This window comes from Polyergus mexicanus, unplaced genomic scaffold (genome assembly GCF_030449975.1).
Source record: "Polyergus mexicanus isolate NDT 795.1 unplaced genomic scaffold, iyPolMexi1.0 SCAF_10, whole genome shotgun sequence".
NCBI lineage: Eukaryota > Metazoa > Arthropoda > Insecta > Hymenoptera > Formicidae > Polyergus > Polyergus mexicanus.
The window spans coordinates 8,098,654-8,111,231 of NW_027223330.1; the positions used below are offsets into that span (position 1 = coordinate 8,098,654).

Here is a 12,578-nt window from a genome sequence, read left to right on the forward strand (position 1 = left end):
AATATAATAAAATATATATAATGCAATGTATTGAATACTAGGTACAGAAAATTTTTTACAAACTTATTTTGTACATATAGATTAAATGCTTATCTTTGGTGGGGTGTTTTTTTTTTTTTTTTTTAATCTGTTAGAAACGCAAAGCACGATTTGTATACAAGAAAACGCGATAATATATAAAAGAGTGTTGGATTAAAAAACTGAAAGAATTAAATTTCAGTTTCGATATTATGATGATATATTACCACAATAGCATCAATTCACGTGATATGCATAGTTCATACAATTGGTCAATCAGTAAATACCTATTATTTCTAGATGCAAATCTAAAGTATAGTTACAGCATTACAATTCGTTAATAAAATGTAACTTTAAAGAAACACGGTTATCAGCGATGCAGTTTTATAGTTTATATCTTAGTATTCGCATCTCGCTTTTAATGTTCAAGTCAATCTGTTGTAAATCCAAGTTTTACTCATTTAACAAAATCGTATTACACTAAAGGATATAAATGCAAGCTTAAAATAAATGCCATTTTTTTTTTAAAGTTATAAGTATATATCTCCACTACATGTTAAGAGAATATATAAAAACTTTTAATTTTTTTGAGCACAATCAATTTTTAATTTTTTACTATATATTATAAATCCTTTCTTAAAAATATTTAGTATTACATAGATTTGACATTCAGCGCTTCAATGTAGATCACTCAATCGTTTTATGTGAATTTCTATAGCTAAACATCCTGCTTTTAAAGCATTTTTCTCTACATTATTCCATATTGAACTCATAAAGAGAGCGTAACATAATATTGCAGTCAAAAATATACGTAGTATATTCAAACCAATGTCGATACCTATAGATTTGTCCAACATACAGTTTAGCCCAAGAGACCAAATTAATGGAATGATCAGTATACAACCTGACAACAGATACCAGAAACGTTGGCGTTGTACACTTTTCAATGCGGTTTTGCAAATTTCAATTGCTTCTTTTAAGGAATCTGTTACATCTACATTATTTATGCCATGTTCACCTGTGAAAGAATGTATAAAACAAATTATATAATATAAAATATATATCTATCTAAAACATTATCCAAGAAAATAGGTTGAGAGAAATAATATATGTGGAATCCTTTAACTATTAAACTCACCATTGGTGAATTTAAGTGTAGCCATAACAGCTTCATGATCTGAATAACTAAAGTTTTTATACGGTACACGATTTGGCAAAGGATGTTGGAAATTTGTAATTTCAACCTATACAAATTTTGGCGATTCAGATATCATACATCATTGTATAACATTAATGCTTTCATAAGATGCACGTTAGATCACTTACCTTAACGGTTTTTGAACCTAAGTATAAAATATGATCTATACGCTTCCCATCTGGTCTCGTTCGAGCGAATTTTGAGCATGTGTAACTGTTATTGGCACATTCATTGGTCCCTATATGACTCGCACTGCTCGGGCATGCGTCCATTAAACCGCTAACGCCACGCATAATCCTATATGCTAAATCTTGTGGCTCAGTATTGAGATCACCAGCTAATATCACAGCATCCGCACCACCACTGGTCATTCTTATAAATTGCGCAGTATCGAATGCCTGCAGCACTCTGTGAGCCATATATTCATCGTTCTCTCGATTATATTCAGCATGTAACTGCAAAGAACAAGCAATGAATAATATTTTTGACACTTATTTTTTTAAATCACAACACAAGTTCTGCTTTATCACATATTATATTGTTATATAAATAGATTTATACTCAATTAAATGTCATAAAAATAACGATGAAAAAGTGCGTTAAGCAAACGTACATGTGCGGTGTAAACATTAATATTCATATTGAGAATCTTAATTTTACATAGCCCAACACCTTTACCGCCGAACCAATCCCCATGATGTATCTTGTGCACGTAACCATTTAAAGGCCATTTGTGGAATATAACGTCGTAAATAAAATACCGTGATAGGATACATACTCCTGATCCAACGACACCACTGCCCAAAAAAAAAAAAAAGAAAAAGGAAAATGTATGATCTCATAGCGAACAATGGCAATTATCTAAATATCTAACATACAATACCATACCTATGAAAGTAATGCGAATAAGGAAGAACTCCCTGCACCTTTGTCTTTATCACTTTAAAATCTTGGATAGACCAAACTTCCTGCAAACAAATTATATCGTACTCTCTGCTCGCACACTTATCCGCGATAGCGGATATACGTGCAGCTCTATCCTTTGAAACATATGGTATGCTCCTGTGAAGTATTTAAATAAAAATAATTAGAAATCATTACAGCTAGAGATACGTATTTTGTATAAAATATAAAACTGGAAAGTTTTCTTACTCACCAACAGTTTAGTGTCAAAATACTCGCTGATATCTCGTTTGCCATCATTCCTTTTTCGAGAGCGTATTTCTATTATTTATTACTAGAGAATATAACACACACGATAAATATGCTTAATTCTAAAATAGCATATTGTGACTTTTACTGACAATTGACAAATGTCATGCCTTTTAATAGCGAGTAGGACGTAGATAAAAAATGCAAAAAAAGAAAATAAAGAGTGGCGAACTTATTTCCCCGATATCCTCTTTTCATACTCGCTTATTATCAGTATTGACAAGTCCTTATCGGCAAGCAATGCTTACTAAGCATATATACACATACACATATATATGTATATATCCCTTAACTTTTTCTTTCAAATAAATGTCTTTAATTTTTAATTAAAGACAGTTATATTCTATATATTTTTTTATCGGTATATTCTTCTAGCGCTATTCTGTACAAGCTATCGACGATTATCGGTGTCGTTTTCGCGCAACTTTTCTACGGTATATTATACCTGCGCAACGACAACGACATCGATAATTGTCAGTAATCGGTAGCGTGTAATAGCGCCCTTGGTTACAAACAACATACACAAATCGAGGAATTTATCGTCAATTACTTATTCCGATAGAGTATAAATAGTGATTGGTAATCGAAAATCTGTAGACACTTTAGCCATTTTAAGCCAATAAACGATGAATGCGGGCGTGTCTCGGATGTGTGATTATCAAACACAATCGATAGATCGAATCGATCGTCCTTCGATTCTCTCCTCATTCAGACGTGTCCTCTGACATATTCTTATCCCGTGTATACGCGCTGTATTATGTTACTGATTTTTGACATCATTTGACATCGGAAAATCCGGAAATTGATAACGGAAAGCGGTGTTGGCGAGATTCATTATTGGGATAGACTTTTTGCGACAGTACATCAGACACACTCGTCAGCCTCAAATGTTTCTTGACGATCTGACATTTGGAGCTTCCTTTCCCACGATTCACAATCTCATTCGTGATTTATTTTTAAATATGTTTTGTTCTATTTTGTAGAGCTGCACAGTTTTTGAAAGTAATGTCAGATTCTCAGACATTGCAAGAGTCACAAAACGTCAGATTCAACAATCATTTCAGGAATGTCATGATGATTGTGCAAGTACCACACACGTAGAAATACATCTGATTGTTGGACATACTTAATCCCCTGCTGGGATTTGCTGTATTTTTCATCCTATAACTTTACAACACAAGCACACCATCGACGAGATGACTACCGACAAAGTCACTCTGGGCGATGCTCTGTCGAACGTTGATGTACTGGATGAATTTACATTACCGGACGAACAACCTTGTATAGAAGCTCAACCATGTTCCGTAGTATATCAAGCGAACTTCGATACCAATTTTGAAGACAGAAACGGTTTTGTAACAGGCATTGCCAAGTATATTGAAGAAGCAACTGTACATGCGAGTTTGGTAAGCTTATCTTTTAAAATTATGTTTGTCAATAATTGAATATTAACAAGATATTTTTATTGGAAATATCTTTTCAGAATGAATTATTAGAAGAAGGTTTAGAACATGCTGTCATGTTATATACATGGAGATGTTGTTCGCGTGCAATTCCACAACCGAAATCTAATGAACAGCCGAATAGGGTAGAAATTTATGAAAAGACTGTGGAAGTACTGGCACCCGAAGTCAATAAATTGTTAAATTTCATGTATTTTCAAGTAAGCAGAAATTGTAGCTTTTATATTATTATAACTATATTTAGTTTGGCTGCCTTTTTCTGTATATATGTTTATATATATATTTATGTTTTAGAGAAAAGCGATAGAGCGATTTTCCGGAGAAGTTAAGCGATTGTGTCATCATGAGAAAAGAAAAGATTTTGTATCCGAAGCATACCTCTTAACTTTGGGAAAATTCATCAATATGTTTGCTGTGCTGGATGAATTGAAGAACATGAAATCTAGTGTAAAGAATGATTATTCTACATATAGAAGGTAATATATTGAAAATAAAATTTTATTGGACTTCTCTTTAAGTGTGTTTATTTTTAAATATGCTTTGTTCTATTTTATAGAGCTGCACAGTTTTTGAAAGTAATGTCAGATTCTCAGACATTGCAAGAATCACAAAATTTGTCAATGTTCTTGGCGACACAGAATAAAATTCGCGACACAGTTAAAGAAAATCTAGAAAAAATTACAGGATATGAAGAATTACTCGCGGATGTTGTCAATATTTGTGTTCATATGTTTGAAACCAAAATGTATCTTACACCTAATGAAAAGCACATGTTGGTGAAAGTGATGGGCTTTGGTTTATTCTTAATGGATAGCGAATTGTGTAACATCAATAAACTTGATCAGAAAAAAAAATTGAAGTTAGATAGAATTGATAGAATCTTTAAGAATTTAGAAGTAGTTCCATTGTTCGGAGATATGCAAATTGCGCCATTCAATTATATCAAACGTTCGAAACACTTTGATGCGTCAAAATGGCCGTTATCTGCTTCGTCGAATAACATGAGTCCACAAGCTGATCTTATGGTACATCTTCCTCAAATTAGAGAGGATCATGTAAAATACATTAGTGAATTGGCAAGGTATTTTCCAATATAATCTCGTTCATATTCGGTTTCATCTAATATCAGCTACTAGTAATGTAATACATTTGATAATTGTATTCAGGTACAGTAACGAAGTTACTACAACATATAAGGAATGTCGAAGCGATACAGAAAATCGGGATACTGCGGAGTTGGCATTACGTGGATTACAGTTGCTTTCGCAATGGACTAGTGTTGTAACGGAACTATACAGTTGGAAACTATTGCATCCTACTGATCATCATATGAACAAAGAATGTCCACAAGAAGCTGAAGAATATGAAAGAGTAAGGATATTATGAAATTTACTAATTTATGTGACCATATACAAATAATCATTTTTATACTAATATTTCTTCTTTTATATAGGCTACACGTTATAATTATACTGACGAAGAGAAATTTGCTCTTATAGAAGTTATAGCAATGATTAAAGGATTGCAGGTATTGATGGCACGTATGGAAACTGTTTTTATTGATGCAATACGTAGAAATATATATGCTGAATTGCAAGATTTTGTACAACTTGCATTACGTGAACCCTTAAGGAAAGCAATCAAAAACAAAAAGGATTTGATCAGAAGGTTAGCATAAATTATATACGTAGAAATGTCACCATCTTCCTCTTCATTGATAAGAGTGATGTTTGTGCAAATTATTTAGAGATCTAAATAGTTTTTAAAATATCAAAGTGGTTTCTCTTATTTCTTTTGTCTTTATTCTGTTTTAGTATAATCGTTTCCGTTAGAGAAACTTGCGCCGATTGGCATTTTGGAGTGGAACCACTCGGAGATCCCGCATTAAAAGGCAAAAAGGATCCAGATAATGGATTCGGCATTAAAGTCCCGCGAAGGAACGTTGGTCAGTTTACCATTAAGACATTGTATATTACTTTTTACTTTTCTATTTTTATATTTAACTTTGAAATTGCGATCGAGTTTGAAAATTGATTATAATAAAAATGCAATATAGGTCCGTCCTCTACACAACTTTATATGGTACGGACTATGTTGGAATCGTTAATCGCCGATAAAAGCGGTGGAAAACGTACTCTAAGGAAAGATATCGATGGTCAATATCTCGTTCAAATCGATCAATTTCACAAAACAAGTTTCTACTGGAGTTATTTATTGAATTTTAGTGGTAAATAGATGTCGATTCTTTTTAAATTCGCAGTTATTTTCTGCTTTCTCTTAACAATTTTTCTTTTCTTTGCTCATAGAGTCTCTACAGAATTGTTGTGATTTATCACAACTATGGTATAGAGAATTTTATTTAGAAATGACAATGGGTAGGAAAATACAGGTAAATAATAACGTTGATTTATTTTAACTTGACTAATATCAGGTAGCGCACTATTGGAATTGCCGCATCATATAATTTGCCGATTAGAAAAAATCATCAGTTGTGTGTTATGTGGACACTCTATTTATTTGATTTGAGCATATAAGAACTGTACATATAAGATTTACCAATTAATGGACATTAGTTTTGCAATTTCTTTTGTACATTAGCCATGAAGCGAATATTATGTGAAAATAGCATATTCTGTAATTTATTTATATAATTAGAAATGCCAAGTACGTCACCAGCATAATGAAGAGTGCAGCGATCTGATCACCATGGAAAAACGCATTCAGGTACTTCCTTATTTGCTACTGTGTTTGATAGATAACTGATGCTGTACAAAACATATCGGAATTTTAAAACTTATCCATGTTTCTCTCAGGCAAATGTGCCATATCATGCTCAGAGATACAGTCTGTATGTATTTTATGCTCAAATATTTAATCAATAAATATATATTTCAGTTTCCTATTGAAATGTCCATGCCATGGATATTGACTGATCATATATTAAGAAGTAAGGAACCATCGATGATGGAGTAAGTTTATTGTATGATATAACATAGTTATATATCAATGCCGTGATAGCAGTTCTTATCAATCAAATTAAATTATCATTTTACGCGATATATTATTATTACCGTTTTACAGATACGTTTTATATCCTCTGGATTTATATAACGATAGCGCATTATACGCGCTAACTATATTTCGTAAGCAATTTCTATATGATGAAGTAGAAGCCGAAGTAAATTTGTGCTTCGATCAATTTGTATACAAACTTAGCGAACAGATTTTTGCGCATTACAAGCAGCTGGCGGCCAGTATTCTGTTGGACAAACGATTCAGAGTAGAATGCGTAGCTCTCGGGGCATATCTACTTCCGTATCCACGGGCTAATAGATACGAAACGTTGTTGAAACAGCGACACGTTCAGTTACTTGGAAGAAGCATCGATTTGAATAAGCTTATAACGCAGCGTATTAACGCGGATATGCAAAAATCATTGGATCTGGCCATTAGCAAGTTCGAATCTGGTGATATAACTGGAGTTGTAGTAAGTCTTCCCCGGGAATGTATAATAATTTTCTCTCACTGTAAAGATAATAATGTCTTTTGCAACTATTTGCTTGCTAATATTTGACAGGAACTAGACGGATTGTTACAAGTCAATCGTCTTACTCATAAACTTTTAAGTAAGTGGCTCGCGCTAGACGAATATGATGCTATGTTTAGGGAAGCTAATCACAACGTTCTAGCTCCTTATGGACGAATCACTCTTCATGTATTTTGGGAATTGAACTATGACTTTTTGCCAAATTATTGTTACAATGCTGCCACAAATAGGTACGTTTATATGCATTTAGCATATTTTGTATGTTTGACGTATGTCATTCAATATTATTAAATTATTTGATGCATTTGTACAGATTTGTTAAGTGTCGCGGTCTACAATTTGTACAACCAGTTCATAGAGATAAACCTCCACAAATGTCCCATCACTATCTGTGGGGTAGTAAACAATTGAACTTGGCTTATAGCACTCAATATGGACAATATACAGGATTCGTTGGTCCACACCACTTTCGTACCATATGCAAGCTTCTTGGATATCAAGGGATAGCTGTAGTTATGGAAGAACTTTTGAAGATTGTTAAAACTTTGATCCAAGGAAGTTTGCACCAATTTACTAAGACCTTAATGGAAGCTATGCCAAAAGTCTGCAAACTTCCACGATACGATTACGGATCCCCCGGTGTTTTAGGCTATTATCACGCTCAATTGAACGATATCGTACAATATCCAGATGCTAAAACTGAACTGTTTCATAATTTTCGCGAATTTGGGAATACGATTCTATTTTGTCTTCTAATGGAGCAATCTTTGTCACAAGAAGAAGTCTGCGATCTGTTACACGCAGCGCCTTTTCAAAACATCTTACCGAGACCTTACTGTAAAGGTGAGGATGAATTGTTTTGCAGGTATTATAAAATAGAAACAAAAAATTTATTTTTTTTCAGAGGGAGAAAAACCCGAGACCAAACAGAAACGATTGGAAGCGAAATATGCAGCTTTGCAAATTGTTCCAAACGTGGATAAATTAGGTACCGCTAAAGTAAGGGGAATATGCACGATATATCTTTCAAATCCAAATCACATTTTACTCAACAACTTATCTATACACGATCATTTAATTTTGTAGCAAGCAATGATTGCCAGAGAAGGGGATTTATTGACGCGCGAGCGATTATGCTGTGGCTTATCGATATTCGAAGTTGTGCTCAGCAGATTACGGAGCTTTTTAGATGACCCTATTTGGGTCGGACCACCGCCAGCAAATGGCGTAATGAATGTGGACGAATGTACGGAATTTCATAGACTTTGGAGCGCGCTTCAATTTGTATACTGCATCCCCGTTGGTGAAACGGAATTTACTGTTGAGTTAGTAATAAATATAATTCATTATATATGATACATATATATTTCTCAAGGTAGTGCATGAATAATTATAACTGCAATCGCTCTTTCCGATTGCAGAGAATTATTCGGCGAAGGCTTACACTGGGCTGGATGTGCTATGATCGTCCTTCTGGGACAACAACGTAGGTTTGAGGCGCTCGATTTCTGCTATCACATTCTTAGAGTGCAACGTGTAGATGGTAAAGACGAGAATGTTAAGGGAATAGTGAGTATGCATACATATACACATGTGCGTGTATTTTATTCATGTATATATATATGTATGTATGTATGTATGTATATTCATTATATGAAATTATAATATATAATTATTATCTTTAAAGCATCTGAAGAGAATGGTAGATCGGATAAGACGATTTCAAGTTCTAAATTCACAAATATTCGCCGTGTTAAATAAATATTTGAAGAGCGGAGATAGCGATGTGGCAAGCGTGGAACATGTCCGCTGTTTTCCGCCTCCTATACATCCCTCATTGGCACATGCGCAACAGCATTATCATGCACCGGAATATTTACGTCAAATAAATCATCAATAAGCGATAATTATGAAAAGACTGTATTTTACGTCATAATGGCGAACTCGAACAGAAAGACTAAAAAAAGAGAGAAAGAAAGAAAATCATTCCTTTTTAAGAATATTTCAAAAGTATCTATAAAAAATATTCATATTTTATATTGTCAATGTAGAAATATATCATTTGTATTATTTAATTCATCTGCTATGAATGTTACTAGATAGACATTTTTTAAAGCAGACTTAGAGAAAGAAAGAGATTTATAAACGATAGCAAACAACGAAGTTACTCAATTTCGTCTACAAGTATGACACGATTTTGCTCCATTCATTTCTCATTGATAACATACAACGTATGTTTAGATAGATAGATTTATATAAGTGCACTCCTTTACTTTAATCATTCACAGATAACAGAACTGGTAATATATATGATTATATCTAAATATATTGATCCACCAATGTAGTGAAATATGTATGAATCTATTTTGTAAAATATTTCAAGTTTAATCGAAATAAAATATATATGAATATTATTCATATCACATACATAAATTTATGTAGTACTTCTTATGTATTGATAACTATATATAAAATGCACATGCTTCATAATATTATTTGTTTTTATTTATTTCTAAACGATGTAAAAAATGTGTACTAAAATGTGATTTATATTTTTAAGTAGGATATGCATGTGAGTTATCATGAAATACTATTGACAACCACAGTACAAATTATATTATTTTATTATACGAAACTGTTAAAATCACAATTCAGCAAAGAAATCAGATCGATTATTTATTTCACTGCTTGGAAGATTATGTTTGAGCCGTTTTTGCTTTCCACCTTTTACAGATTCGGTAACGTTTAAAGTCTCGAAATATTGTACATTCCAGAATTTGATGTCATTATTATGAGACGAGGAGGCTATTAAAGTTCCATTGTTACTGATGTCGAGCGTCTCGACAGAAAAGTCATGATGTCCTACTATGCCGAGTTGGCGATGAGGAAACAAACTAGTTGCCCTATTAATTATATATAGAAATTGTTTAAAAGATGTTACACATATGTAAAGTAAGTCATAAAAATTCTTTCTTACCTAATTATTCCGTTCTCTCCAGTTATTACAACATTCTCCGTAATGGGAATCATACAATTTATGGCTGTTTTCGTAGTGTTTGGAAATTCATCCGAATGTAATCCAAATTCACCCCAATTGTATACATACATTTTCCCTTTACTACTAGCTGCTAACAATTTTCGTTCGGATTTAAATAAACCGAGACACGTCAGTTCCTCATCATATTCCTCAGACTATGTGTAATATGATAGATTAGATTGATATAATACGATTATTAGATTGCATGTTTGTACAATGTACCTGTATGTGCATTTTTCTCTCTGGTATATTTAGAGTCGTTAGACAACCATCACCACTGGAACAAACCAAATATTTGGCATCTCTGTTGGTTATCATTGCGCTAATATAATCTTCCACCTTCTTTATGGAAAATATTGGTTCACTTCCCTTTTGTCTGAGATCCCACACTAAAAAAATTTTTTTATAAAATTCATTTTTGGGATTTAGTTAAAAATTTAAGAAGTATTTGCAAATTATTATTACATTTTACTACACCATCATCGTCGCCTGTTGCAAATACATTCTCATTGATTATCGTCATTGTATATATAGGTTGCCTAAGATATGATAAAAGATGCATTAGTAATATCATTGATATATTAATAAACTGTATATCAATATATTATACATACTCGTGAGCTTTCTCATATAATCTAGTTAACTTTTCAGTTTCCACATCAGTTATCGCTATACATAAATCTTTTCCAGCTGAGAATAATATTTGTCCATTCTCACTGAACTCAATATCTCGACAAGCTTTAAGATGCAATTCTATAGTAGATACAAGATTAGTCTCTTCATTGTTATACTTGTACCTAGTATGAAAAATAAATGCAAGGTTTAAAAATACAAATAAAATATTCTTTCCATCAAACTTACATAAAGATATCTCCTGTAATACTAGCTACACCTATAGTATCTGCTATAGGATGGAAACATATGTCTGTTATCATATCTTCTAATATAATTGTTGGTGGATGATTCCTGTGCAACTCTTTTCCACTTAATATAGCCTTGACAACTTCATTCTCTTCATCTAACAATAAGTTACTGTTGTCTTGATGAGAAGATGCTCCATCTTAAAGAAAGAGACTTTATTTAGATCTAAGATTTAGATTATAAGAAACTTAAACAGGCTTTATTTTCAATATGTAGAATTGCTTTGTTTCGTTTTTTAGCTTATCCTTAATTGAAAAAAATCTACAAATGAAGAAAATTGAAGAAATTGAAAGGAATACCTGCCGATGTTCCAGTTTTCGATTCTTCGATAATAGAAATTCTATCGTTATCGCTATCCGTTGTTGACGAAGATTCGTTTGATGAATCTTCGTCGCTGCTTATATCCTCGATATCCTCGTCGCTATTCATATTCTCGCTGTCATCAGACATCAAACCATCTGAGAAAAAAATATTTAATAATCGATTATTACAAGAAACGAATGCGTAGATATTTTCGATTCTATATCATATTACAAGGTGTTACGAACCTATTAATCTCTTCATTTTCCAATGCATTTTCACAAAAAAAAAAAAAAAAAAAAACTTGATTTTTTTTTAAACTTCTTTTTTTCTTCACATATAATCTTGAATTATACAGCTAATAATACATTACTTGTAATATTACAATTACACGATTGAAATCAAGGATCTCTTTCTCTGACATTCAAGAATTCAGTTACTAAACATTTCTGAAAAGGGTGGAAAACTTGACCGCATTCGGCAGAAAAAGCGCTCATCGTCTTGTCAACACTCGACGTTAATTTGTTAGTTTTAAAAGTAAAAGCCAATCACGTTCGATTACTACTGAACAGTTCCACAAGAAGCTACTAGCACAAGAAGCTAAGATTTTCTTTGATCTGATTAGTTAAATTTCAATCTTTAATCTCCAATCACAGTCTTCAATGTATAGTCTGAAACGGACTTTAGACTAGTTACTATTTTGACAAATATTCCGATTTCGCCATTTTTGAGCAAAAAGAATTTCAGCCAATCAGAAGAAATTGGATGATGTTCCTAGCTCACACACTATTCTACACTTCTACATTGCATGCTATTGTTACGCCTATATACATATATGTAGATTTATTACATACACTACATATAAGGTCTGTTCTTTACAGC

The 12,578-nt window shown here is 32.6% G+C and overlaps 3 protein-coding genes across 8 annotated transcripts; 1 reads left to right on the forward strand and 2 right to left on the reverse strand.

The window, feature by feature from the left end:
- Positions 1-21: 21 nt before the first annotated feature.
- On the reverse strand, positions 22-3,057 carry Nsmase (neutral sphingomyelinase). 4 transcript variants are annotated; one of them, XM_070303499.1, is made up of 7 exons: positions 2,874-3,057; positions 2,373-2,421; positions 2,105-2,278; positions 1,830-2,013; positions 1,345-1,671; positions 1,157-1,262; positions 22-1,036 (listed from the first exon to the last, which is right to left on the reverse strand). In XM_070303499.1, exons 2-7 carry the CDS (start codon positions 2,417-2,419, stop codon positions 696-698), a joined length of 1,179 nt encoding a protein of 392 aa, XP_070159600.1. In that variant the 5' UTR covers positions 2,420-2,421; positions 2,874-3,057; the 3' UTR covers positions 22-695. The 4 variants fall into 4 exon arrangements, with proteins under 4 accessions (XP_070159600.1, XP_070159601.1, XP_070159602.1 ...); XM_070303500.1 differs by having other exon boundaries at positions 2,951-3,052; XM_070303501.1 differs by having other exon boundaries at positions 2,979-3,003.
- Positions 3,039-10,981, forward strand: Sra-1 (Cytoplasmic FMR1-interacting protein Sra-1). Of its 3 annotated transcripts, XM_070303493.1 has the most exons (20): positions 3,042-3,430; positions 3,493-3,834; positions 3,912-4,091; positions 4,186-4,367; positions 4,448-4,972; positions 5,058-5,262; positions 5,345-5,559; positions 5,706-5,836; positions 5,948-6,118; positions 6,198-6,280; positions 6,547-6,615; positions 6,787-6,860; positions 6,973-7,378; positions 7,469-7,668; positions 7,752-8,281; positions 8,343-8,437; positions 8,525-8,763; positions 8,860-9,007; positions 9,126-9,738; positions 10,213-10,981. In XM_070303493.1, exons 2-19 carry the CDS (start codon positions 3,625-3,627, stop codon positions 9,336-9,338), a joined length of 3,876 nt encoding a protein of 1,291 aa, XP_070159594.1. In that variant the 5' UTR covers positions 3,042-3,430; positions 3,493-3,624; the 3' UTR covers positions 9,339-9,738; positions 10,213-10,981. The 3 variants fall into 3 exon arrangements, with proteins under 3 accessions (XP_070159595.1, XP_070159594.1, XP_070159593.1); XM_070303492.1 differs by having other exon boundaries at positions 3,042-3,834; XM_070303494.1 differs by lacking the exon at positions 9,126-9,738 and having other exon boundaries at positions 3,039-3,834.
- Positions 10,045-11,991, reverse strand: LOC138937328 (WD repeat-containing protein 55 homolog). Its single transcript, XM_070303497.1, has 8 exons — positions 11,945-11,991; positions 11,696-11,854; positions 11,337-11,535; positions 11,090-11,272; positions 10,941-11,014; positions 10,698-10,864; positions 10,416-10,630; positions 10,045-10,341 (listed from the first exon to the last, which is right to left on the reverse strand). Exons 1-8 carry the CDS (start codon positions 11,970-11,972, stop codon positions 10,083-10,085), a joined length of 1,284 nt encoding a protein of 427 aa, XP_070159598.1. The 5' UTR covers positions 11,973-11,991; the 3' UTR covers positions 10,045-10,082.
- Between the last annotated feature and the right edge of the window lie 587 nt (positions 11,992-12,578).

Excerpts from the sequence above, each read along its gene's own strand:
- Nsmase (XM_070303499.1), bottom strand. The coding sequence starts at position 2,419 with ATGATGGCAAACGAGATATCAGCGAGTATTTTGACACTAAACTGTTG. Across the intron at positions 1,672-1,829 it reads TTAATGTTTACACCGCACAT|TTACATGCTGAATATAATCG; the intron begins GTACGTTTGCTT and ends TGTTCTTTGCAG. Across the intron at positions 1,263-1,344 it reads TAGGTTCAAAAACCGTTAAG|GTTGAAATTACAAATTTCCA; the intron begins GTAAGTGATCTA and ends AAATTTGTATAG.
- Sra-1 (XM_070303492.1), top strand. The coding sequence starts at position 3,625 with ATGACTACCGACAAAGTCACTCTGGGCGATGCTCTGTCGAACGTTGAT. Across the intron at positions 6,616-6,786 it reads CCATGGAAAAACGCATTCAG|TTTCCTATTGAAATGTCCAT; the intron begins GTACTTCCTTAT and ends TATATATTTCAG. Across the intron at positions 8,438-8,524 it reads ATAAATTAGGTACCGCTAAA|CAAGCAATGATTGCCAGAGA; the intron begins GTAAGGGGAATA and ends TTAATTTTGTAG.
- LOC138937328 (XM_070303497.1), bottom strand. The coding sequence starts at position 11,972 with ATGCATTGGAAAATGAAGAGATTAATAG. Across the intron at positions 11,536-11,695 it reads GAAAACTGGAACATCGGCAG|ATGGAGCATCTTCTCATCAA; the intron begins GTATTCCTTTCA and ends TCTTTCTTTAAG. Across the intron at positions 10,342-10,415 it reads GGAGAGAACGGAATAATTAG|GGCAACTAGTTTGTTTCCTC; the intron begins GTAAGAAAGAAT and ends TATAATTAATAG.